General features: G+C 35.3%; 4 protein-coding genes and 1 long non-coding RNA gene across 9 annotated transcripts in view; 2 read left to right on the forward strand and 3 right to left on the reverse strand.

Moving 5' to 3' along the window:
• The window catches only part of LOC133842257 (fibrinogen-like protein 1), a 56,262-nt gene extending 36,054 nt beyond the window's left edge, over nt 1-20,208 (reverse strand). Inside the window, exons 1-3 of one of the 2 annotated variants that reach the window (XM_062275298.1) lie at nt 19,905-20,208; nt 18,955-19,844; nt 18,645-18,896 (exon numbers count right to left, since the gene is read on the reverse strand). In XM_062275298.1, coding sequence (XP_062131282.1) covers nt 18,773-18,896; nt 18,955-19,844; nt 19,905-19,970 — 1,080 coding nt within the window. In that variant the 5' untranslated portion in view covers nt 19,971-20,208 and the 3' untranslated portion in view covers nt 18,645-18,772. Of the gene's footprint in view, nt 1-18,644; nt 18,897-18,954; nt 19,845-19,904 lie in introns of those variants that run through there. The other variant, XM_062275305.1, reaches the window with a different exon arrangement.
• Nucleotides 16,137-17,513, reverse strand: LOC133850816 (fibrinogen-like protein 1). Its single transcript, XM_062287025.1, has 3 exons — nt 17,427-17,513; nt 16,424-17,355; nt 16,137-16,366 (listed from the first exon to the last, which is right to left on the reverse strand). Exons 1-3 carry the CDS (start codon nt 17,487-17,489, stop codon nt 16,243-16,245), a joined length of 1,119 nt encoding a protein of 372 aa, XP_062143009.1. The 5' UTR covers nt 17,490-17,513; the 3' UTR covers nt 16,137-16,242.
• A 929-nt stretch (nt 20,209-21,137) lies between the features above and the next one.
• LOC133850548 (trypsin inhibitor-like) lies at nt 21,138-21,781 on the reverse strand. The gene is made up of 2 exons (XM_062286674.1): nt 21,625-21,781; nt 21,138-21,567 (listed from the first exon to the last, which is right to left on the reverse strand). Exons 1-2 carry the CDS (start codon nt 21,695-21,697, stop codon nt 21,398-21,400), a joined length of 243 nt encoding a protein of 80 aa, XP_062142658.1. The 5' UTR covers nt 21,698-21,781; the 3' UTR covers nt 21,138-21,397.
• A 742-nt stretch (nt 21,782-22,523) lies between these two features.
• Nucleotides 22,524-23,850, forward strand: LOC133850549 (uncharacterized). Of its 4 annotated transcripts, XR_009895653.1 has the most exons (4): nt 22,524-22,735; nt 22,807-22,866; nt 22,988-23,501; nt 23,576-23,850. It is a non-coding gene; the product is annotated as an uncharacterized LOC133850549 (long non-coding RNA). The 4 variants fall into 4 exon arrangements; XR_009895651.1 differs by having other exon boundaries at nt 22,807-23,501; XR_009895652.1 differs by having other exon boundaries at nt 22,525-22,866.
• A 1,119-nt stretch (nt 23,851-24,969) lies between these two features.
• Nucleotides 24,970-27,275, forward strand: LOC133850471 (facilitated trehalose transporter Tret1-1-like). The gene is made up of 7 exons (XM_062286574.1): nt 24,970-25,147; nt 25,212-25,351; nt 25,418-25,522; nt 25,592-25,677; nt 25,747-25,863; nt 25,919-27,082; nt 27,145-27,275. Exons 1-7 carry the CDS (start codon nt 25,107-25,109, stop codon nt 27,256-27,258), a joined length of 1,767 nt encoding a protein of 588 aa, XP_062142558.1. The 5' UTR covers nt 24,970-25,106; the 3' UTR covers nt 27,259-27,275.
• Nucleotides 27,276-27,532: the final 257 nt, after the last annotated feature.

Below are 27,532 nucleotides of genomic sequence, written 5' to 3' on the forward strand. Positions count from 1 at the left end.
TTAGAAAAGTTAAGTTTTTAAAATGTAGACTCAGTTACTAACATTTTTCCAGTATCGCGACTTTGTTCAAGTAGATATTTATTCCCATCTATCCTCTTCGATTTCTGACTGTCGATTATTATTACTTCGATTACCGATATCTAGTTGCAGGTTTTAACTACGTTGCCAGATTGTTTCCTTATCGATTTCCTCTTTTCAGAAGCTCTCTAAGTGTATTTAGCCGTCAACAATCCTCAGATTACCGTTCTCAGTTGTTTTTGTGCTGCTGCGGCAGCTGAAAATCACGCTAATTGTAGTACGGCAAATGCGACATTGTCGCTCAGAATTGCATACATTTTGAACTCGGGTTGCGGGTTTATCCCCATGATTCTGGTATTACCATTAATTTGAATACGAAATCATTCAGAGGCGTCGTTGACGCAAAAATCAGATTTAATGCAGCTGTAAACCGCAGACAAAAAAGATGTATTTAAAACGCATTAAAGTAATTGAAGAATAATTTGAATAATTATACTTTTTTCGCAATGTGTTTTTACACTTTTGAAACTGCGTCCATGTCTCTGGCTAAAACATGACATGTTTTGACATGCAAATGCACGTCGCAGCAGCTGCCGCATTCGCATCCGTATCCATAACCGTATCCCCGTATCCGCATCCATAGCCATAACGTTATCAAGAGGATTGAGCTTAGAGCTTTCTCGCTCTCTATGTGTATGTTTATGCTCAATATTATAATGGCAAGGCCCCTACATAAACAAAGTCAACGCTGTCGGCTATTAGGAAAACAATAACAAACACTTTGCCAGCAGCACTAGCAAGAACAACAGCAACAGCAGCCGAAGCCGAAGCTGAAGCAACAAAAATAACTGAAAGAACCAACACCTGACCCATTCTACACTGAACAAAGATAAAGAGACGGTCAGCCACAAGCCACACTGTGATGACGACGACGTCGACGCCGACGACGATGCCGATGACGATGATGATACCGAAGCTCCAACCTCAGTCCCAGCAGCAGCCCCATGCATAATTTATAGGCGAGTGCAGTGCCGCAATGGGGGTGCCTTGGCACTGGACTTCTACTACAGCTACTACATACTATCAGGTTCCAGCTTCAAGCTGCTACTGCTGCTTGGGGGGCAAAATTTGCATTTAAACACATTTCCACACTCATGAGCACGAAATTTGTGTAACAAATGCAACAACCTCGAGATTGGCTTTGGCCATTGCGCGGTTCAAAGGTAACGCAAGGAATATAGAAGTAGCAAACGGAAACGGGAATCGGAATGGGGATGGCAACTGAAAAGGCTTTAAATGGCATAGGGCACACCTCAGGCTCAATTTCAGGTTAACAACTGCCTTTTATGCATGGCTAATCTACCATGAAAACTGCCGAAATTACACTAGTTTGCACATTAAATTTTCACTATGACTTAAATATTTAATGAAGTTGGCCTAACACTGTTTGTCGATGCAAAAGTAGGTTGGCAGAAAGTCCAAAATAATAATTAAGACTTAAGAATAGAAATTTGAATTTTCAAATCCTTACTATACATATATTTTTATTGATTCTAATAAGAAATAAAGAGAGGGCACCAATTCTTGTTTTGGGTGTTTTCATATTGCTTGTTAATTATCATTTGCAGAAACTATTCAAGTAAAATTGTTCGTGCAACAAATTGCGCTACTTAAGATGCAATTATGCGCTTCACTTTGCAATGATTCGTAACTGCAGCTGCATTAAATGTAATTGTTTGTTGTTTGTTCTATCTTTCTTCTCCCAGATACTTTTCTCCATTTTATGAAAATATCTTAATTTGCTTGCTAATGATGCCCCAGAAAGATAATCAAAGCACATACAAATTGTTACTTTAAAATTACCTCCTTCAATTAGGAGGAAACGAAATACTAAACAAGTCAACGGAAGTGCATTTCTTTTTGAACTTATGCACGTCAGTTGCACGCTGGCTATAAGTTCTTCCATTTTACTTGCATTTGCAGCATCTACTTTAAACTGGCTAATAAGAGTAGCTGTATGTGTGTTGTTTCATGTGTGCGAGAAGGATGAGGAGATGCTGGATTTTATCTCTTCTGGCAGCCATGACATTTCAGATTGCGCATTCGCCACGTTGTCTGGCGCAAACATTTCAATTAGTTGGGCTAACAAAATTTTAATAGTTGTCAGCTGCATTGACTTGATAAATGCCAAAGTGCCAAGCCGTTCGAGTCTCAACTCTCCCCCCTTGCCTCCCACTGCTGCTGCGGCTTCCTCCCGACTCCTGCCACCAACATCGACGCTACTCAGCCTTCAGACTTCAGTTGTTTGTCCCTGGATAGGCTGTGCCTGACGTCGAAACATTTAAAACACGATTTTCACATTTACCTTTCAATTTAGCATTGTTTTCTCTTTTTTTGCCAATGCTGATGTTGTTACTGTTTTCTTCGCTGTTGCCCATGTTGAATTTGTTGATTGTTGCTATTGCTTTTGCTGTTGTTGTTTTTGTTGTTGTTGTTATAGTTGTTTTTCTTGCGCTTGTCTGGGCGAGGTGACATATTGACAAAAGTGTCTAGCTGCAAAAATTAAATTACATTCACCGGAGCCTCAGATTCGATTAAGTTAAATCGAATTTTTTGGTTTGGCTTTGCCAATCAAAAAACCAACTAAGTCAGTGTGCCACCAAGTTTGGACCACATGCTCGTCCCTTAGGATTTATGTTGCTTGTGAGGCATTGTTTGCACTTCTTTTTTTAAGAGAGTTGTTGAGGAAGTATCTTCTTTTAAGAATAGATTGAACATATTTTAGAGTAAACGTTTGAAAGATGGCAGAAAACAAAAAATCTTCTTCTTGTAGTCGTTCTATTTTTGTTCGCTTCTGTTATCCTGTAGGGTATATAAACTTCGTGTGGAGCTTTCGACAACTAAACTTCTCACACTCTGTGCGTTACAATTCCCCTTTATTGTTTTCTTCTCTGCTTTTTTTTAAGGCTACATAAATAAGATTTATATCGGCAATAAAATATTTCATGCCTGAGCAAATTTCAGCAGTGAACACACCTCTTCTCGAACGAGCAAAAGTCGGAGAGCTTTCAAGCAGAAATCAGGCACTTACATATCTCCCTCTCCATTGGAGTCAGTCAGTTAAGTTGGCCTATAAAGTTATTTATATAATAAAAAGCAAACAAGCTCTGCAGCTGTTGTGATGATTTGCCATTGACATTGCCTGCTGCCAGAGATATATGTTATCTTTAACTACTCTTGACTCCGATGATAAATCTGCTCATTTATTCGTTAGTTGTCACAATTTCACTTCCATTTCTCGTACGTCGAGGCGTAGTCATAAATTCGCTTTGTCAACTTTAATATTAAAGGCAGTTTATATTTAATGCACTTTTACTTCACTTAAAATTATGTAAAGCTGGTTAAACGGATTCGCATTTCAGTAACTGTTAATAGGCCATAAAATGGAAGACAATAGCCGCAGTCAAACAGGTGTAATAAGCATTTTAGCCCTGTTTAAGCTTTGTTATCATTGTTATCAAGCGAGTAGGCTGCAACATTAACCCAGTCGAGTGCTGTGTGTTCAAACAGTTTAATGCCTCAGATAACAAGGCGCGTCATGCAGAAATTGCGGCACAAATTCACATACATAGATACAAAGATACATTCTCACAGATACACATGCAGAGTACGCAGTTGTGAGGCATACGGCCAGATTTTAGCCTCAAGCGTGTGCCTTGTGGTGTGGTGTGTGAGTTACCCCAAGCTTGCAGCAATATCCACAGGATGCATACTCACACTAATACTTGCAAGCACGTACACACACACACATAGACACACACACGTACGCTCTCTAAACTGTTGGCTCTAATGCAATTTCTGTCATTTTTAATGGTTTTATAAGTTGCAGCAAAGTCGCCAGACTATCGTTCGCATCTGTCTGTTGTACGTTGGCAGTCCAACTACGACCACGAGTACAACAGCAAGGATGAGAACAGCAAGAGCGAGAGAAATGGAGAAATAGAGAGAGAGCAAGTCCGTTCAGCCACTTGCTGTATGGAGAAACAGTTGATTATTTGGTGGCTACACTTTGCTGCTGTTTCAGCATGGATACAGGTATGAATTTTGTTTGCTCTCATAATGATGGGTTTTTGGTCTTTCTGCTTCGTTCTGGACTCTGTTACACTAGACGTTTACGTACTCGCATGAGCATCGCTTCCATTCCTTGATGTGGCCTCCGATGACAGTTGTGGCAATTACTGCATCGTTTGTGCCACAGCTAAATGTGTTTAGTTTTGATTAGTTAAGTAATTGCTGACTCTGTGTTCTCCTATATATACATGCGATTGGCTCTTTGTGTTTAAGAGCAGGCCTTAAGGTGGCATGGAAACAATTCATAAGTCAAATTATGGTTCATCGAATTACCAAGTTTGTTTGTTCAGTTTATTGCAGAAATTGTGCATTGAGCTTTTCCTCTTATTGTATTCTCAATTATTTCGAATTTCAAATAGAAATTGTTGATAACCTTTATGAATTTCCATATTAAAGAATGCACTCAAATCGTATCACAAATAAGTTGCAAAAAATATTTAGAATTTATAATATAATAATTTGTATTTAAAATTTGTTTAAATTATTTCATAATTTAATTATCATTTATGTATCTAGAGAAAATATTTAATATGATTTCAGTATTTTTAAAGCTAATAACGAAATTATCATATTATATATTTATTTTTTATATAAATAAATTAATTGATTTATTTTATATTGATTAATTATTATTAATACATCCATGATATTAAAGTTTTATAATAATTTCAGTATTTTTTAATAGTAATAACCAAATTTAAAATCCATTTAACATATATTTATTATTTTTGTTTTATTTCAATTAATTAATTATTATTAATATAAACGGCTTAATATAATTTCAGTATTTGTTAATGCTAATTTTTATAAACTTTTGAATTAAATTATCTATTTGTGTCAATAATTAATTAATATTAATGTATTTATAATATTAATTTTTATTTAAATAAATAATTTTAATTATTAATAAATTATTATTAATATTAAAGGTTTTATATAATTTCAGTATTTTTTAATACTAATAACGAAATTTATATCCATTTAACATATATTTATTATTTATTACACTATATCGTATCAATTTTCATTATAAATACTTGTGTTTTTTTCAGTGTAGGTTTACAAACATACAGCCAAGCATCGGCCGAGCATTCTGCGCATTCTCACCACAAGCTCTTCATCGACGGTTGAGAGTAATTTGAGGTTGTAGCTCGAGCATGGGAAGCTGTTTCGCAGAAAGCTCAACGTACTTATAAGTATGAGAGCAGGACATAGTGCCGGGGCAGGCATGAAGCATGCATGGAGCACATTCGAAGGGAACCTACATCAACAGAAAAGCGGTTGAAATTGAATTCGACGGCTTTAAACAATTCTAAGTTATTAAACCAAACGCGAAAAGTTTAATTGGAACTGCTACTCTGCCCTGTTTGGGTCACTGGGGAAGCGCAGACAGCAAATAGAAGTAGAGCTAGCATAGAGTATAGAATACTTCTCCCCCAATCCGTCTTTTCCCTCTGCCATGATTCTGGTGCAGGCTGGCGCTAAATGTGCGCAATTGAAGGCAATTGAGCAATTTTGTATGCTCAGAACGCCAGGCGTCGCATTAGCATAAATACATTTATTTAATATTTAAATTAGTTTCATGGCATTTCAGCCATGCATTTATGTACTACACAAAGAGAAAACCACTCGCTCTCTCTTTTCTCCTCCCCCCAAAAAATCATCTAGGGAAACCTGCTTCTGTCTGCAGCTATTCATCTTGGACCACACAGGCCGCTTTTTTCCAGTGATAATCCCCATTGACGCCTAAGTAATAGTATTTGACGTGAAGCAAATGCAGTCATTGTGGCAGAGTCAAAGAAAAAATCCTGAATGCCAATTTGCTGGACTTAGCAACAAAAGCAATGCGAATGCAGGATTCGACTTAATTCGGACATGAAATTGGAATTGACATTCCTCCGTTATGATTGACGAATTCCCTAAGAATTGACTATTTGCTAACTCGGGGAACTGAACTGCAAATCTCTTAAGTTGACAGTAATCTTTTCTCATTGATTTTTCCAAAATTCAATTTGCCTAACCCCTTTTGACAATATATTAGATAATTTATTATTAATATGTTTACTGTGCGAGCTTATATCTTATTGATTTAAATTCGGCCTTAGGATTCCATATTATTTTCACAAAATTTTTATTACCTAAATTATTTGAATACACTTTATAATGCACCTAATCATCTGACTGTTGCTAAACATATGTATATAATAATAAAAACTTTGTTAAATAAAAGTAATATAAAACAAATAATAAAGCTGCAGTCGAATGTGAATAAAAGCAAAACAGTGCGGTATTAATTTTAAAATACAATAAATAAAAAATACTAAAAGTATACCAAAGGATGTATTCAGTATATTTATATAGTACTACTTTAAAAATATACCATAGCGTGGAAAATATATTAGATTGTCCGCCAAAGCAACTATGACCTATAGTAAGAAGGCGTTTTTGGCCATTCAAAAGAATTTCTTAAATAACTTCAAAAATTTTTATCCGATCGCCATTCTCAGGAATCGTCATTATTGTCTTTACCATAAACTATAGCTTTAAAATTACACGTGTTTTTCGAAATTATCAATTTTCGGCGTGGCAAAAATTAGAATTAAACTACAGACGGACGGACAGACGGACATGGTTAGATAGTCTCGACTGTTGAACATGTATACATTATGGGATCGGAGGCACATGTTATAGTACCCATCTACATTTGGGTAGCGGGTACAATAAAGTAAATACGATTTAGGCATGTAAAAGAGAGATTTTCTAACACTTCAAATATTTCCCTAAACGTGCTTACTAACATATTATAAATGACAGTTTTTGCTGTTTGCATAAGCAGAAGACCAAGAATGAAGAAATGGCCACGAAAAATTGCAGAAATGTTCGCGCATTAGCGAGCGAGCTACAAATATTGCGTATACGCAAGAAAGTGCGAGTTGGTGCGGCAGGTGCAAATATATAAACACTTAACAGACGACTGCCCGCTTCCTGCCCGCTTTCCTGCTGACCCTGCTCCAGTTGTAATGTTGTAACGGGAAGCTCAACAACTCTTGCGACAGTTACTTTTTCAGTTCTTTAGTTGCTTTTTTACAGTCTTTTGCTTACTCAAATACCTTGAGGCTCTGTGCATATTTCCATATTAAGTATTTTTATAGCTAATGGCGCTTTTTACTTAACGTCAACACACACCCACACACACACACACACACATATACAGAGAAAGAGAAAAGCCACGCCCATATAGGTACGCAAATACTCACATACGGAATGTTCCATACTTGCATACATAAAATGCAAAAATTGAATATTTTTATGTTGTTTTTTATAACAATTTTATTCTCCGCTGACATTGTTGTTGCTTTCGCTGTCGATGTCGATGTCGATGCCGTTGTCGCTGGTGCTTTTGCTTATTTTACTGTGTTGACGATTTTCAGTCAGCCAGGCGCTCGCTTCCTGTGCCTCTTGTGCCACCTGTTATCTATTGATTTTTGTGACTCTGAATTGCCCGAATGCCAGGCAAAACAGAAATGCAAAGTAGCTGTAGAAGACGATTGAATACGCTTTACTTATTTGCTTAATTGGCTTCTTTATTTCGTTTCTCAAAATGTTACGCTTAGAATTTTTGCAACTTCAAAGTAACTCCATCAAATACGAATACGAATTTGTTTTATAGAGCATACAAAAATACGAATACAACGAAACGAAAAGCGCATATGAAACTTTGTTACTTCACATATCGACATGGGTCATGGGGGAATCATACAAATTCACAATTAGGATATATACATATACACCAACTGTTCCATTGAGGAGCTCTTTACTTTTGGTGAAGTTGACAGTTGAACAAATTTCTCGATAGCCGCCACGCAACTTCTTGCGTTGCCATCATGTCTCTTTACACACTCGGTTGGGCAACTCGTACTACGTTGCGTATAATCGACGATTGTCTATGCAGTGGGTTAAAATGGAAAGAGACAGTGAGAGAGAAAAAGCAACAGGGACTTGAGTGGGACTGAGCATGGGACAAGGACTGGGACAGAAATGGTTATTGTTATGTTGTTGTTTAGCTTCCAACTTCCACACAGGATGCACAGGATGTTCGTGCAGCTGCTTTTGAGTGCCAACCAATTTGGCCTGTGTGACATTAGGCAAAGTGTTGCTTGGGTATCCTTTAGGTGCTTTTTTGCTTAAGTTTGATTTCGTTTTGCTTTCGACCTTCGTATTTTATTTAAAGTGCTCTCATATTGATTCTACAATGTGCGACAAACTTCCAGTTTAAGGCTAATTTGCTTACTCTGGCTATTTGATATACCCGCACGCCATTATCAGTTAATTGCACTATTGTGAGTGCTTCATCTGCAATGCTTTTGTGTTTTCCTTTTACCCACTCTTACATTGCATTTTATTTATGTTTTCTGTTACGCTTCTTGGCTGTGCAATCGTCTCGATTTTACATATTTTTCAACGTAGTTTCAACGCTGATAAATGCTGAGTTGTTTTATTTTCGGTGGTGCTGTGGCTGCTGCCAGCCACATTGACAAATTGATTTAACGACTTAAATCATTGCAGCTTAAAACATTTAATTGCTTTTACAATGGTTTTTTTATTATTATTTTTTAGTTACATACTTAATGGACATTAAAATACAACATAACAAAAATCTGTTTTTGTCTGCTACGTATGTGATTTTTAACAAAACATTAGTTATTAATAATCTATTCTGAGAAGAGAGTAGTTATTCAAATAGACATACAGGATATCCGATGGTCTACAAACTTTCGACAAGCAGCTTCTCACTTGCTTACCGCTGTTGCCTTTTAATTGAATTCAATTATTCAGTAGTTGCTCTCCGCGCTGTGCTTTTTGTACTTTTTTTTGGGAAGAGATTAATCTGTTGCCATGTAAAATATATGAAAAAAAGGTGGAGCAAATAGTGTTGTTTCATCGCGTGGTGGGCGAGAATGCGAAAGGACATTGGACAAAGGGTTAATGACTTATTTAACTAACGATTATATAATTAGCAAGTTAAGTGATAATCTTTGTTTTCGTACAAATTAATTAAATGACAACCAATTAAAATTAGCCAAAAGCCAGAAAATGTCATGCATTGCCAAATGGTAAGAGCTGAAATGAGCCGCCAAAAAGGCAGCCAGATGTCTGTCAACCGTTTCTTGACCCAACATATAAATATGTGTTTGTATATTCTGACTCTGTGTGTGAGTGTGGTTGTGTGTGTGTGTGTGTGTGTGTTTGGTTGAGGTTGTGTGAGTCTCGTGTAATTATCACGGGTTCCGACAGGAAACAGTCGGTGCTGCTTTAAAGCTGCTTAGCTGAGCGCCGGAACTTCTGCTCGTGCCTATCCATCGTTTAATATACTTTAAATTTCATATTTATTATACCCAGTACACAAAGAGTTGCTTGGGTATGCTGTGTAAATATTTTACAACAGTTTCAGTTAAATTATCTAAGATAAGATTTGGTGGATTCCTAAGCAGTTTTTAAAGCTATTATAATAAAATTTAAATTGATATTAAGTTTTCGGAATACTTCTCGAATTGTTTTTTCTTTAGTGTTATATCAGGCATGAATAGTTTACCTTAGTTGCTTAAATTTCGATAGTTGCAGGGTATGTTAGCAAAACTCCACACATGCAACATCCACTTTATTTTTTGTTATCTTCATAACGTTTGTGACATTTTGCTTTTGCTGGCAACTGGTAGAGTTATCACAGAAGCACAGCCAACGCATTGAAAGTTTTTTGTAGCATATTTGCACACACACACATACGCATGAGTACACAAATACATGCATACATATATAATACGTATACACAATGTGAACTTCATGACTTTGTTCTGTTGGCTGCTGTGCGTTTTCCCAGTTGGCTGTTCTGCTCTGTTGTCTTAGGTGGCTCGGTTAATTTACATTTCCCTGGTAATTAAAATGTGTTTCTCCGCCAGCCCCTTTTTGCCAGCCTCTCTCTTTCTAGTCCCGTTCCCCCTTCCTCCCTTCCACCATTCCATAACCGAACAGACCCGACCATGCGCGGTTGGGAAAGGAAAACTCGTTTACATAATTATGTGTGGCAATTTGCGCGTGTGAGCAAAGATTTGCACCACACTTGCAAACACAGCCACCATTTTTGGGCCATAAATTGAATCTTTTTCTTATTTTTGTTTTTAATTTTTTGACTCGCTTCACCAACTTCATCGTTCGCTCCTTGTTGTGTCGCTATCTTTCTGCCATTGTTTGCTGTTGATGCTCTTCATGTTTGCTGCTGCTTTCTTTGGCAGCAACAATTGTCAGTTAATTTGAATAACACTCAAATGCATAAATATAAAAATGGAAAAGGTGGCTTTGTGGTTTACTCTCTTGAATATGTTTCGAGTTTCAAGTATTTTTGTGCCTCGTTTTGTAAAACTTTTTCAATAAATATCATATTAAATGGTGTCATTTGGGAATGAATTTACAATATCTTCTCTTTTCGTTATTCGCAATGAAAATACTTTCGACCGAGTTGTAGGCAGCGAAAAATAACAATTTGCGCGCATTTGGATGAATGAAATATTATGAATTCTGCTTTAATTTGCTAATAAGTATATTTGATTTATTTATAAATATACTTTGAGAATGTTTAATTACTTAAAATGCTCTAATTAGAAAATGTTCAATTTATTCTTTTTCATTGCAGACCACAAATAAAGTTGATTTTATTTATTTGCAATTAAATTTGTAATTTGTTTTACGGCTGTCGTGATTACTTACTACACTCATTGAAATTATAATTGATTGGGTAGTTTTGTTTTGATAAACTCAATCAAAAAACAGTTCAATTTGTGTTAATTCAATATGTTATTGAACTACCTGTCATTTACGGGATACATCATAGTCTATTTGTTCTTATCTTTACTTGCATGGCATTTATTTCGGACTGCTGTTGTTTTAATGATTTATGACGAAATTGGACATTGATGAATGGCAAATATTTTACATACCTATCATAAAGTAATTATTTAATAAATTAAAATTCGATTTTAATTTGAATTCTATGTGATTTACTGGCATAGAAATTGTTGTTATACATATTTTTATAAAAGATTGCTAGAATATCATAGTAATTTGCTCTGATGGATCGGAAGCCCTGGAGCATAGCGCGTGCACAAGGTCAATAAGTCAACCTCGAGAGCTAACAAATAATGCAAAGAGATGGTCAAATGTTTGTAACTTATCCTCAGGGTGGAAGAGCCAAAGCATGAAGGCTGCCAGCAACCGGAACTAAGCGCAGGTTTTCCCTCAACAACTGCTTTACAAATAATCCGCGCGAAGAGCATAAGCCAGAGCATGGCCAGATTGCCTCCCTAGATCTACATCTATTGCGGAGTGTTCACGGAAACTTTCAAAACAAATTATTAACAACAACAACAGGAGGTGGCAGCGGATATGGAGACGGAGCAGAGATAACGAAAACGGAAGGAGAGCAGTGAGGGGGGAGGTGGAGAGGAAGCCTGTCAAGTGGCTGGAACTGGCCACAGGAGCAATTAAAACCTCTTACCCGAATAGACTGTCCAACGACTGTCAAAGCTGTATTGTATATACGGGTATTATTTATATCACAGCTATTGGCAAATACGACTTTCACTTAGAACTTGGCTCATTAAATCGTATTGAGATTTGTTTCAACTCAACGATTGGCTGAGCACTTTGTTGCTCGCTCGATTATTCCGACGCGCTCGAGTAGCTTTCCCCTTCTTGCAAATCATTTTGGGTGGCATCCTCAAAATGATTCCTTTGAGTGCAATTAGAAAATATTTCAGTCGTTTGTTTTTATTTTAGTATGAAAAGAAGGTCGAAAAGAAGAAAACATATTTTGAGTAAGAAAAACGAACATTTCGTAGAAATTAATCACAGGCATTAATTATAAACTGTCTGTGTTGTAGAAATATCATTTCATTTAATGGGCGCATTAAATTTGTGGGATTACGTTTCACCAAGCATCAAAGAAATACGAAATACGAGTATAATAAGAATTGATGACATTTTTGTTAGTTGAATTTAAGGAATAATAACAGACAAATAATTGCACGAATGTACAAACGTGAAGAGCTTAACCTCAGAGACTTAAATTTATTGATAAGAAATTATAACAATCCAAAAACTTTTTGCATTGCACAACATAACAATACATATTAGACAGCCAATTAAATTAAAAGGCCCTCAAGGCTAGACGGAAAAGAGCAACTTGAAAGTTTTAATTCCGCCAGGATACAAACTAGAAGAATATCCTGTATGAAAAACTTTGATAAAGCTAAGCAGTGCTTAGTCACATCTTCAGTCAAAACAGACTTTTTGTACGTCGTCTACAGGGAATGTGGAAGTAATAGCAAACGACAGCCAAGGCGAATGTTGAGGCGCCGAGAGAGTTGTGTAGCCTGGGAGAAAGTATGTCATTAAAGAATGATGGCCAAAGGCAGCTGTTTGTGCGTTGAGTTAGACAAATAGAAATTTAATTATAACATAGAAAAATAACAAGCTTAAAGTTAACGACGAAAAGGTACACTTGCATTTAAGTTTGTTTTTGCTTCAAAAGTATGTCGATAATATTGATAAAGAAATGTTTGAGTATAAATAATGTGATTATTACTGCAAGAAAATAAAAGTATATGTAAAAGGATGTTATAATTAATTTAATAGTTTAATTAAATTAATTATAACATCCTTTTACATATACTTTTATTTTCTTGCAGTAATAATCACATTATTTATACTCAAACATTTCTTTGTCAATATTATCGACATACTTTTGGAGAGGGTATTTTAAGCGCCTTGGAGCCAAAGACAAAACTCAATTGGACAGCCAATTCAAGTGCAGAGCCGAAAAATACAAATAGAAAGCTTTTCTGCAGGTGTACATCTGTATGTGTGTGTTTAAGAGAGTGTATTGTTTGTTTATGCGTGTGTATGCGAAGCTTTTTGCTTTATTTAACTTGCGAGCGGGCGCCTGGAGGCGGTAAACTTCGGCATTTTTCATTACATTATTTCGTTCCCTTTCTTATTAGTGTATTTTTTGGGGTAGGCTAATGAATAATAAAATATTTTATTGAGTATATTAGGGATTATTAAGCGTAACGTATTAAAAACCATTGGGACGGAAAAAGTTTTGTGCAAAACTTTTCGCTGTGATCGCGAGCAGCATCAGTTTTTTTTTTTTTTTATGTGGCACGAAAAATGTGCGAATATATTCCACTCAGCGGAAAGCTAATTTTAAATTCTGGGCACAAACAAAATGCGTGAGAGAGTCAAACAAAGCTGTCACGTGTCAGCTGCACACATACACACACACAGTCACATAATGGGAGAACATAACTCGGACTGAAAGCCCCGAAAGGTGCTATCCCAGCACTTTTATACATGTACGACTACTTCTCAGGCCAAAAAGGTCTGTATGTTTCAGGTATTTCAGTTAGCTGTGAAATATGCTAACGCCAAATGCATGTTGAGGTCTTTGATGCCTGCCAAACGTTACGCGCAAGACCTTTTGAGCCTTGCCAAAGGCTTTCACACACACATTCACACCCACACACCCACACAGGCACAAAAACAAGCCATTCACTTTCCTATTCGGTTGGCTATTAAACGATAGGCAACAGCAGCCACGCCCAACGGACTTCACTCGGAATCAGCCAAGTTGAGGTCGAAAAGCCACCTTCTGGGTAGGCCAATTTACCAATCCTCCAACACTCACTGCGAACACACACACACACACATACACACACGCCCAGCCAAGAATTACAATAGTATCGTAATAAGGGACGGTTGAAGTGAGACGTGTGGGCGAATATCACAATTTACTGTTATACTTATTTCATGGAGCAAATTGAAAGTCAACCCAAGTGGCGAGCACACAATGAAAGCTGAAAATATGAAAAGCAATTCAAAAATTTATTTGTTTTCATAGATGAAATTGAAATTGATTTCAATTTGATTTTTACTTCACTGCCTATTTACTATGTGGATCTATCTAATTAGAGCAAAGAATATATATTTTAGCTCATGAGTAGGTAACGAGATTCAATTGTAATCTTTATTATGCACTCGTTTATAATAATAATAATGTATAATATATTGTAGAAAAATAAATAAATAAAAACAAGTAAAAAAGTTATAGTCGACTATGAAATACCTGCTATCCATTTTGAATAAAAGTAATACACCGCTAAAAATACTAAAATTAAACCAAGGATGATTAAAACCAAAAAATACCATTGAGTGGAAAATATACCAAATTGTCAGGCAAAGCATCTAAGCCCCGTACTAACTATGCGATTTTGCCCATACATATGTAAGTATTTAAATTTTTAATTCATGACAGCCATATCTTTATCTATTTTAGTCTCTGAGATCTAAGTGTTCATATGGACGGACATGGCTATATTGTTTCGTTTGTTTTATAGGGTCGGAGATGCCTCCTTATGCTTTTTACATACAAAGTTATAATACCCTTCTATCCTATATGGAGCTGTTATAATAAAGATACCATACTAATAATTCAATTAACTTTGTTATATATTTTAAATTCCAACTATATTAACGTAATTAATAAAGCTATTTCAATTTGGTAGTCTATTTTTCTCCTTACTAAAAGTAGGGTATTCCCCTGTCACTGTATTTATTCAGTGAGCTGCTATATCCCATAAGTGTTGAATCAAGTTTTGCTGGCGACTGAAAATCTAATAACAGACAACAAACATACACATCCGAAATACAATAAGAGTCTGTTGTTCTTTTGTGTCTTTTTGTAGCGACGCTCTGTGTGGAGCACGGTTTTAATTTGTGTGTGGCATTGCATATTAAATAGATGGCTCATAGACACATCAACACCCCGCACGACCCCCGAGTCACATATGATAATCCGCAGTTCGCTGTCCACAGTCCACGGTTGGCGATTGAATTGGGGGGGTGGGTAAGTTGGATACTTTCCCATTCGATCAGCAAATGTATCCAAAATTGGCTTTCAATTGCCAAGAGTGGAAAGCAGTGTCTGTTTGCGGGGAGTGTCGATGTGCGATATAACTGATTAAGTCGCCTGAGCTCATAAAAAAAACATTAAATGGAAATTAGTTGATATTGTGGGCACATGCCGGTTAACCTGTCAGGACATTAGGACATTTCCCCTCTGGGCAGACACAAATTGACCAGCTCTATTTGGTATTAATTGACATCACCTACCTTATGGGAACGACGTTGCCATGAATGTAATGGTGAAGCATTTGAATTTGTAGATGATGTCATTACTTGTCAGTCCATGTTTCTTATATTTTCTATGCAGCATGCAAAATTCAATCAATTTAATTTATTTGAATAAAAATCAATCGGACAATGGATATTCTGCATATTTGAGCCGCATATCCCTTCTTTCTAAAAAAGCAGTTGGACATATAGTTTTTCTAGATTTTAAAAGCTGATTACAAATATATTAATATATTGTATCCTCCTAATATTTATGAATACATTTCGAATTTTAATTAAAAGCTACATATATCTAAGTTAAATTTCAAACAGTTAACATTAAAGTATCTTCTCCAGGGTGACAAAATTATTGTGCTTTAATTGAAAAAGGCATCTCCTACAATATAAAAATGAATAATAATTATTTTGTATTTGGTAATTTGAGGATAGGCGTGTCCTCTTATTATTAATTTCGTTTTCACTTATAATTGAATATAGCGTATACGCCTTGTCTGCAACACCACCGAATTCAATTCTCCACAAAATTTACCAAATATGAAAAAGGTGTTGAAACTAATTAATCATATTTAGAGGAGATACTCTCCCACCTTAATGCTGACACATAGTGTTTTATATAATATATTATATATTGTGCTGCATATTTATGATAAATAGATACATATATTGAATCTTTGTAGAAAATAAAAAAAAAATGTCAACTTTATTAATATTCCTTCAATTCATTACTGTATAAATTTAATTAAATTTTTTATTTTTGCAGTCTAAGTGAAAATAATATTATACAAGTAAGGAATTTAATTATTTATTTCAGTTTATTGTACACACAGTACTAATTAAACATTTTTGTTCTTAATTCCTTATTGGCCTAATCATCATTTGTGCGAATTTCATGGGTAAAAGTTTCCATTTCCTCCACTCAACGCTATCGGATTCCTCGTCTGTATTGGAAAATGCATATTTTCCATTGAGATTACTAAAATTTAACGCTTTTAAGTATAATTACAAATTAGCAATATTTTCCAATTTTTACCAGTCATAGCAAGATCCAAACCACCATCCAGATTTAAACGATTTGGCGCAAGTGCCTGGTACATGTTCTAATTTATCTGCCGTTGAAAACATTTCATTTTTGTGATATTCCAATGCATCGCCAGCATTGCCGGAATATATTCCCAGTTCTTCTAACTTATAAAACTCTTTTTCGTTACCAATGACAAAATTATTGTACCTGGCATATCGTGTTTCATTTGCAAAGTCCCCAAGTAGTATATACAATTCATGAGGTTGAGATTTTGTTAGCAAGTGAAGCTTTTCAAGCCCAAGGAAGAATTCGCCACTTAGATCTCCAAAACCTTCCTTGTACTCAGCCCATGTTCGATTGAAGTCCACACTGCCATCTTTACGCCGTTGAATCACGGTCCATCCAGTTCCAGCTTCAGTCAAATTCGATTCACTTGAAACTATGAATGGTTGAGCAGCGGGGAGTGTGATCATATGAAAGCCAGTTAATCTGCCGAGACAGCTAGATGATTGTTTACTCTGAAGTTCCTTGGTTTTAACATTTTCAGTTTGCAAATTCTTTATTTGTTTATCTTTCGACTCGATTTGTAAATTCAGATAAGTTAATTCCAACTTATACTGATCAATTAGTTTCTGTTGAGTTTCACTTTGAATTTCCCAAGATTTATTTGATTTTGATGTAAGTTCGGATTGCATCTTATATTGATCAATTAGATTCTGTTGATTACGATTGTGACTATCATACGATTCACTTAATTTGATTTGTTGTAATAGTTGCACATTCAAGCTCTTTATTATTTCTGCTTGTACCTTAATGGTTTGATGCAACTCGTTCTGTTCCTGTGTCATTGTTCTGATCGTATTTACATATTGTAGAAGCGGCTTTACAACTTGATAGCAATAGGTACTGCATTGTGAATCCAATTCTTGTTGGCCTGTACACTGAGAGCTCAATATTAATATTTCAAAGTCATTTCAATATACATATGTTATATTGTAATTAAGACTCTTACCGAGCTATTCACTTCAAATGCCATTAACAATAATAAAAATATTTTCGCATGAATAATATTCATTTTCGCTTTGCACTCTGATTTGTTTTAAAAGAAAACACTAACTGAAGGCATCTGCTTGAAAGCATTTGTCGAGACTCATCAACTTGTTATCATTTGTATACCCTGGCCGTATTAAATATTGGAAATGTGGTATATTGGGATAATCAAAAGCAATACCATTCCTGTAATTGCGTTGTTCTCAGAGTCTTTAAAAGAGGTGTGCAACATTTTTAATCGTAAGCTTTGGCAGACAATTATCATGTAAATGTAATTCATGTAAATTATAACTATAGAATTTTTGATTTCGTAATCATAAAAAGCCATGCAAGAAATGAAAGAAGAATAAGAAGTGATATGTCTAGAATTGGAAGATCTTAATTTTTAATTTCAGAGATCAATATGTTCAACGGAAGACACAGACATGACAGTCAGATGTATTTTATGCAAAATTATAACTAGCTTCTTTTTACCTTGTAAATACTTTGTCTTATCTTTTATCCTTAAATATCGTACTTGATTTTTGAACTGCTGACAGAAGATTTATTTACTTACAGAATCACAAGAAATATTTAAATAAAAGTAGTCAGAATACAACAAGTCATACATGTATAGTGAGTTGAAGCGATAAGAAAAATTTTAAATTGTTCTCTATCATCGCCGTCGCTCTCAAAACGCTTTCACACTCTTATCAATATTTTGGCATCGTTGAAGCTTCTCAATAACACTCTGACTGAGCCCGTTTGTTTTTTACCACTGTGACCTTGAGCCAGCAATACTATACTGCTCAGGGAATTTTTGTATTCACCACATTATATAGTGTGGCCCTTAAATAGGAATACCGCTAAGTAGGAAGCGGGCTAACGTCAAGTATACGCCTAGTTAGCCTCTCTCTAATTTGTGTCGAATTTGGACTTTCCTGACTGGCAATCAGTGGACACATTGATGATTTTGCCGTTAAATGATGCGCTGGAGCTAAATGTGTAGCAGCTATTTATATAAGTTTTGTCTGCTTCAGCACATTTAAGGGCAAACACTTTCCGCGCATAATGGTGAATTTACCTCAAAGTAAAAACAACAAATCTTTAAATTGAATTACAGAATAACCTATTTATATTTGTATTTTTTTGTTTTAAATAATATTTTTGGAGTTTTACAAAAAAATAAAATAAATCAAATAATTAGGTTACTTGTCACTAGTTAGAAGAAAATATATGATTTAATTTGAAATATAAGGTGTTCGAAAAAAAGAGTTTAGAAATGTTTATTTTTGATATAAGCAAAACGATTTTGTAAATTGTATTTACTTAATTGGAATATGGTCTAATCATCATTTGAGCAAATTTTAATGGTCGAAATGTCCAATATCTCCATTCAATACTTTTTACATTCTCGCCTTCATCGGAGTGGGCATATCGTCCATTAAGATTACTGAAAATAAAAGCTCATAAGTAATTTTTCTCTTCGTGAATAAATACTAAATTATTACCAGAGATAGCAGCCACCATTTTTAAACCACCAGCCAGAATTATATATTTTGGAGCAATTTTCAGACGAATGATCATTTCCACTTGCTGAAAACTTTTCGTTTATGTGGCGTTCCATTGCATCACCAGCATTACCAGAATACGATCCCAGCTCTTTCAATTCATAGACCTCAGTCTCATTTCCAATGCGAAAGCGGTTGTATCTGGCGTATCGAGTCTCATTGTTAAAGTCCGTTAGGGATATAAACAACTCATGAGGTTGCGATTGTGTCAGCAAATAAATTTTCTCCAGCCCAAGAAAGAATTCGCCACGTTCATCTCCAAAGCCTTTTTTGTACTCAGACCATGATCGATTGAAGTCCACGCTGCCATCTTTACGTCGTTGAATGACGATCCATCCAACATTATTCGTAATCACATTCACAAGTTCTTCGTTATTCACTTTATCTGATTGTATTTTTTTGTCCTTATTCTTGATTGTTGCATTGAGATCATATACTTTTAGCTCATAATGATCAACCAGATTAACAAGTTCACCCAATTTTAATTTAAGAACCGATTGCATTCTGTATTTATCAATAAGTTTTTGCTCTGTACGGTTACGACCTTCGCATGATTCAAATAGTTTTAACTTAATAAGTGTTTTTTGATTAAGAATTTGTCGTTCAAACTTTTCACTTAATTTGATCTGCTGCATAAGTTGCGTGTCCTTAGACTTGATCAATTCATTTAAAGTAGTGATATTTTCAGCTTGCAGCTTGATTGTATTCTGGAGCTCGGTATTTTCTGTAGCCATTACTTTGCTCGTATCTACAAATTGTAGAAGCGGTTTCACAACCTGATAGCAGTAGCTACTGCATTGATCATCCAATTGCTCTGAGTCTATGGAATACTGAATATAATACAGTTTTAGTATGCATATTACCATAATTAATTTTATTGAAATACTTACCGAGCGTCTCAGTTGCAATGCAAAGAATAATACTGTAAATACACTCGAAGAGGTACAAATAATCATTTTAATTTTTTAATCCGATTCGTCTCAAGACTCAACAGCCAGTAAATTTCAATGATTAAGAAACCTAGAATGAAAGCATTTCAACTGCGTATTTCCCAAGCTCAATCTGTTATTAAATTTGTTGACCTAAAGCTCAAATTTTAATCTGCAAGTTGATGTGAAATCATAAAAAAGCTGTGTTTATTTTGTATGATGACAACATTCGATGAGATTACCGGTTTTTAACATAAGAGCTTTCATATCTTTTTTCTGTCTTACTTATTTTGTTTATAAGTTCATCGGCTTGTGAAAGGAATCTAATATAATTTGTCTATTTTATTATGACAACAATAATTATTCGTTTTTTGACCGTCTAATCGCCTCTGCTCTGTGCCGAGGCGTCATCTCACGCACGCTTCTCATCAAATACGGCTTGCTCTAAGTTGCATTACGCTCCTCTCTTCGCAGCGCACAGTGGCTCGTTTTCGAAAAACACGTTGAAAAAAAAACAACAACAAATTTCGTGTTGCCAAATTCGACGAAGACGTTTAAACAGTTAATTAAAGCAGTTATCAAGTCTTTTAAAAATATAAGTATTGTTATTTAAGTTTTTTTACCGGATATTTGAAATATTTTTCTTTGTTCTGCAAGTGAAAAAAAAAATCCCTAACAAAAAAAAACTTTAAAACGTGTCTAGAAACGCATTCTAAGCTTTTTGACTCCACCATTTTTGGTGAAAATAATTTGAGAATTTCTAGCCATACCAGGACAGTCCAGTGGAGCACTAAGTGACATCTCAGGTCATGACTCATCGGGACATTGTCCACTAAATTGTCTACCGCTCACTCCCTCTTAGGCGTAATTATGTTATAACTTTAGGAGGATGCTGTTTTCCGAAGAAGAAACCAAGAACATTGCGCGGATTTTTGTTATCGATTATGTGGGAATTTCCCAGATTCAGGCTTTTCACTTAAGCAACGCAATCTTCGAAATCTAACTGGCACAACCTTGACGACAACAGCCATATGGGTCATATTTGGACGGGATTATCTTTAGAATAGATAAATTTAAATAATATTATCTAATATAAAAGTAATATTATGATTAACATACGTAAATTTAAGTAATTTAATTTAAGTTTAGGTTAAGTGACTTTAATTAAAAAAAAAAAATAGTAATATTTAGGTCTTATATTTATGAACGTCTTTTTATTTCTCATATTTCGAATTTTGATTAGAATGCGTGGAAAGTCTAGCTGAACAAGGCACAAGATTATCATAATTAAATAGCAGGAGAATGTCTGGTTGGCATGTCTAGTATAAATGCCCCCATAGCAATTCTATGAAACTTTCAGCTAAGGCCTGTATTGGAAAATAAAACTAGCATCGGTGGAAATCATAAAGAACCATTCAATATTTGGGATATTTGAAAATTAAATCGCTAAATCCTTAAGTTAAGCACTGTGCTATACATTCTTCTTCATCCTCAAATAAATTCTTCGTTCCTTTGCATCCACCATATAGGAAGGCTTCGCACTGTCGAGTAGCCTTTATAAAACGCCACATTGGAAACGACGCCTTACACGGTCCAGTTTCACTGGGTTTAGCATCGCACTTCTCTAATGTAGTATGATATAGTAAAATAAAAGTTAATAAAAAACTGTGTAGTGACTTACTAGCATTATAAGCGTAGCTGGTCATCAGATATACTAAAAGTAGAGCAAACACTGGCAACAGAGAAGTCTTCATTTTGGAAAATAGGAGAACGATTTATAGAAGAAACGATTAGATGTATACAAATTTTTAGAATCTGGCAGTTTAAAGGAAAACTACTTTGTTTGAATTATGAACACGCATAAATTCGAAGTCATATTCTTGAGCTGAAATCTTTAAATTAAATTTATTCACATACCAGATGTTGTCCAAATGGCTAATATGTTATCATGCGCATTTGCTAATTGAAATGAAAACTAAATTTCCAAAAAAAATTACACAATGAAAGATATTTGGCTGTCTGCAAAGTTATTGTTGGTGGACAATAGATTTAAACACATTTCAATTGTCATTTAAAATGCCATCAATTACATGGCAACATACAAGTCCACATATGCTTACACTTCTTTAAGTGTGAGTGTGTATTCGCATATGGGGGTGGATGAGCTGATTATACTGCGAGTTATTGCGATAGCGCAAATCCCCAGAAATTAAACCACAAACACTCGGCACGGCACCACAAAAGCCACACACCCATCCATTCTTACAAACAGGCATACAGACGCACACATATACAGAAAAAAAAACTAGCTGTTGTGATATTTATCGATTCGCTATTATCGCATCGAAAACTGTTTTTAATGCTCGAAATCCATTTGCCCATATCAACGGCTTTTCCGGATTCATGCTGCGTATACGCAATTTTATAGCGTATGTTCATTAAGCTGCTTTTCGATTGTGAACGCCACAGTGGCGGAAAAGTATTCCCTTATTGTTGTTCATGTGTGTATGGTCCTTTGACAATTTCTTGAGTTTTTCTTGTCGCAAACAGTAGTAGTAGTAGTGTTATTTTCCACCATTCTATTTGATCATTTTAGTATTAAGTTTGTGAAGCAGGATAAATAAAACAAAATAAACAATATTATCTGAGTTACTGAAATAATTCAAGCTGGTTGGAATGTGAAGTCGATTGTCTTTAAATAACCTGGTTTATTGTGGAAAATTATTTTTAGCTACAGCTGTTCGTGATCTACGCCAAATTGGTCCATTAATGGCTTGTGAAATATTCAAAAAGTATTTTATTCATGCAGTTTGACAGTGACTTCAAATGCGGCTCACACACGTTTTGTTTTTGGCATTTTCAGTTGCTAAGCTCATAAATACGCGACGCATTGGTTTTCAATTTGAACACATGTTTGGGCCAAGTAAGTAAGCCATTTGTATACGGGAACGGGTATTGCCTGCTCCTGTCTCATGTTTGCCAATAAGCCATTGATACTTTAATGTATGCACTGTTGGGTGACGGTTTACGTTGGCTCACTTCAGGATTTGTATTGGTTCCGATTATGTGAGTGTGAGTCAGTCTCGGCTTTATGATTGCGAGTACACATGACATACATATATTATTGGCGGTCGAATAAAGCCACTCGTCGCGTGTGTACGTTTATTTATTCGAATATTATTCAAACAAAGGCGAGAGTGAGTGGGATGCAGCAAATATGCTCTCTTAAAATGCAATCGATTATCTTTTACTTCCTTATACGTACATATAAATATACACGAATATTATGTAGATTTGTACTAATAGATGCCCCTATAAACGTGAAATTGAATCAATGTTAATTCGATCTAAAACACATTGCGAAGCTGAATCAAATCTATTTACAATGTAATTAATGAGTACCAAGTAAAGTGACAACAGTCGATGCCTCAATAAACAACACGAGGACGAGGGCTCTCAAATGACAGCCAGTGCGTAGATGAATAAATAAGCCATGACCACGCCCACAACACATACTAAGCATACATGCACATAGGATACGCGTATCCGTATGTACGAGTAAGCATGCATATATTGGTTATCGGTAAGCCAAAACCCTAATACAAAGCAAATATTTATATTTGACATTTTAGACACAGATGCGATATACGAGCAGTAATATCGTATGAATGTGGAACGCCCATGGGAGGAATAAAGAACTCGTACTCGTATATTCGTCACCATTTGGTTACGCTAGCTCTGGGATCAAATCGAAAATGGTAATGAGCCCTCCAGCCTTTTGGCATTCCGATGAATAGAACTGAGCCGCACAAGAATACCGTATACGCTCATATACATACATATATCCACGTTTATAGGTATTTACATACAGACATTCACATTCTCTCATAGTAAATTTATGTATTGAATTTCACATGAATAATAGCTGTTCTGGTTTCCTGATTGTCAGCAAGACCAAGCTTTAACCTCATAATGCTAATTGCGAATATAATTATAGCGACGTGATCTCATTCTCGATTATATATTACTTGCTAGCACTTATAATAGAAAATTATACGGAAATAGGGAAATCATATAGTTAAAAACTAAATGAATACTTACGAAAATTAAATGCGATATGAAAATGTCTTCAAAGATAGATTATTTAGAATAAGTTGTATTTTATGCAAAACCAAAACCACAAGTGTAACAAATAGCTCACCAGCGAACAGTTGAAATCCGAATACCAACAACCTTAACTTTTGAGACTGTCAAAGCTGAAACTCTCAAGTTTTTGGCCAATGGCGGTAAATTTTTGTTTCATCAACGAAATCAAGACAAAAGTTTTGAAACCGCGCAACTTTCTTAACTTTTTTGCCACAGCAGCCACAACAAAAACAATATCAACGGCAACAACAACAATGGAACTCAAGTGAAATGACAGCAGCAGCAATCGATGCGCATAAACTTGAAAAGTTATGTATTAATGCACATCAAAAAATAATCAATATCGTTGCTAGTAAAGCGCTAGCTTTATTTATGATACGAATTATTATTATTTTGCCTATATTTCACAAACATCGACCAGATGTGGTTCAAGCTCTTTTAATAAATCATCTTAATATTCAATGAAAACTAACTAACTAACTAACTTTTCATTCTGTATTCAATCATGCTTTTCACTTGTCTATCACGTACAGGACATGCAAAGTCAAGATAAAAGTTTGACGTCCGTGGTAAACCCTATTTTAATCTATCAGATTTCAGGCACAAAGTTTCTTATTTGTCTAATTTATTCATATTTATGTATAGATTCAATTTTAAGCTTTGCGACTGAGTTTTATATACTTATCTCACCCTAATATCACACATGCTTAGCAAACCAAAGATTACGTCTTCGAGATCTATTAGTAAATAGATTTTGTTTTGGGACACGTCAGTGTATTCAAAAGCAAATATATTCAAATACAAAGGCAGATTAGATATAAGATGATAAGGATAGCTCTTTATATATATTTCAAATACACAGTGCAAACCATTTTAGTCGCAAAAGTCATTTCAACGATTCGTTACCTACACATAAAAAGAAAACAAATCAATTAATTTTAAATATCATTAATATTGAAATAGTTGTGTTGCATATTAATTGATAAAGTAAAAATTAATAATATTAAATTTCTTACAATGGTGAAAAGTAAACAAAGTGATAAAAAGGAAGATGAAAGGTGATTAATTTGATAAATAAGTGGAATTAACGATGCCTTACAATATTTTTCTTATGCTCCGAAGTTCGAAATATTTGCCTTTGTTCATGCAAAAGGATTATACAAATCAGAATAATACCGAACAAGACGATGAAGAAGTATCCGACTTTCGACGTGCCCTTCCGCAGATTATAGCTGTCAACATACAGAATTTGCTGCAATTCGGTAAAATTTTGATATAAATATCAAGTGAGTAAATTTTTGAAATTATCGTTTTGATATTATATTTAGGATATGGCATGACACAGGGATTTCCCACAATCGCAATTCCCGCTATACAAAGCAGCATGGATAGCAGTGCAATTAAATTAGACAAGGAAGCAATTTCCTGGCTCAGTAAGAAATCAAATGTTCATGTTAATTAAGCAAATATATATTTTTCATATATAATATTAAATATTTCAGGTTCCATAAACTTAATTTGTATGCCGCTTGGTTGTCTATTCTCTGGCATGTTTGCACAGTATCTGGGCAAACGACGAGCTATGCAGGTGTGTAATTAATTGCTCCAATATATTATTTAGATAATAATAATCAATCAATTATTTCACACATTATAGTTAATCAATCTACCCATGCTTGCTGCCTGGCTTCTCTTTCACTATGCGTCCTGCACCGAGCACATGTATGTGGCTTTGTGTTTCGTTGGCATTGGTGGAGGTTTGATGGAAGCTGCGGTTAGTTTCGTAATATCTGAAGTGTTCTGAGGAATATTCAATTATTTTGCTTCAGGTTATAACATATGTGGCTGAAATTACGGATCCGAAGTACAGGGGAATGTTCTCGGCCTTGGCAACCACTTGCGTTAGCTTGGGTGTCTTTACGGAGTTCCTGCTAGGATCTCTTTTGCACTGGAGGACCGTTGCAATTGTGAGCACAGTAATTCCACTATTTTCTATAGCTATGTTATGCTTTGTGCCGGAAAGTCCAGTTTGGCTGATCAGAGAGCGTCGGTTCTTCGATGCTGTGAAGGCATTGCAATGGCTACGTGGCTGGGTGCCAGAGCAGAAAGTTGAAGCTGAATTCAAACAACTTTATGATGAGTTGATCACCCAAAAATCAGCTAGAAAATCGGATGACGTTCAAGAGTCTGGCATCATGCTGAAAAAGAAATTGCATATGTGGCGCAAACGAAGTTTTATAGTGCCATTTCTGCTAGTCCTTCTGACTTTTTTCATCTGCCACTTTTCCGGAAAAACTCCAATCCGATCCTACGCTGTGCTCATCTTTGCAACACTGAAGGCTCCCATTGATGAAAACAATGCGACCATATTGTTAGGCATCTCAGAACTCATTGCAACCATTCTAGGTGCACTATTTATTCATTCGACGGGCAAAAGACCATTGGTATTTATTAGTATGCTGGGCACAGGTGTTTGCATACTCGGAGTTGCGATTTATGCTCACTCAATGAACATACTCGAGATGACTGTCATTGGTGTGAAGAATGAAACTATAAATTCCTCAATGATTGTGCTGGAGAAGAATATGACGCAACTTCTGAATAGTTCGGCACTTTTGGAAGGAGAGGCTCTAAGAGCAGAGATCGCAACCACTGAAATAAATGTTGTATCTGAGATAGCTCTCGGTTTCAGTTACCTGGAATGGATACCATTAATCCTTGTGCTGTTTGCCGCATTCTTTGCAAATCTGGGTATTCGCATGATACCTTGGGTTTTGATTGGTGAGGTATTCCCCGCAGATATTCGAAGCAGCGCCTCAGGGTTTGCTGGTTGCATGGGTTACCTTTTCGGATTTATGGCGAACAAGTTGTTTTTGGTGATGATCACTGCGATGACGTTGCCGGTCGTTTTCACCTTCTATGCCAGTGTTTCGTTTTTTGGAATAATCATTTTATACTTTACACTTCCGGAGACAGAGGGACGCACTTTGGGAGTAAGTTTTGGACATGATTTTCAAGTTGTACTTAATCAAATTATATTATTATTCTCTCTCAGGAAATTGAGGCACATTTTTCAAAGAAGACTGACGCTAACCTCTTTCGAATGAGAAAGAACGAAAATGTCCCACAAGATGATTCCGAACTCATAAATATTGTCCACGTCAACTGAAAAATCCATTTATCTATAATAAACATATACCAAAATATTATTTTATTTTGAGTAAAGATGAATCTTTTAGCTCTTGATTAGCACTTTAATTAAAACTAGGAATGATTTTAGAATTACTTTTCTCTTTTAAGGTAATTTCAAAAATGAACGAATGTATACGCAATTCAAAAAATGAACAGAACAAGTTCCTTAAATATAGGGTTGTTGGATTTTGAAAAAATATCGTATTGATGATATTTGCTGTTTAAAAAATATTACATGATGATATTAAGAA

The sequence above is a fragment of the Drosophila sulfurigaster genome, chromosome 2L (genome assembly GCF_023558435.1).
Source record: "Drosophila sulfurigaster albostrigata strain 15112-1811.04 chromosome 2L, ASM2355843v2, whole genome shotgun sequence".
Classification (NCBI taxonomy): domain Eukaryota; kingdom Metazoa; phylum Arthropoda; class Insecta; order Diptera; family Drosophilidae; genus Drosophila; species Drosophila sulfurigaster.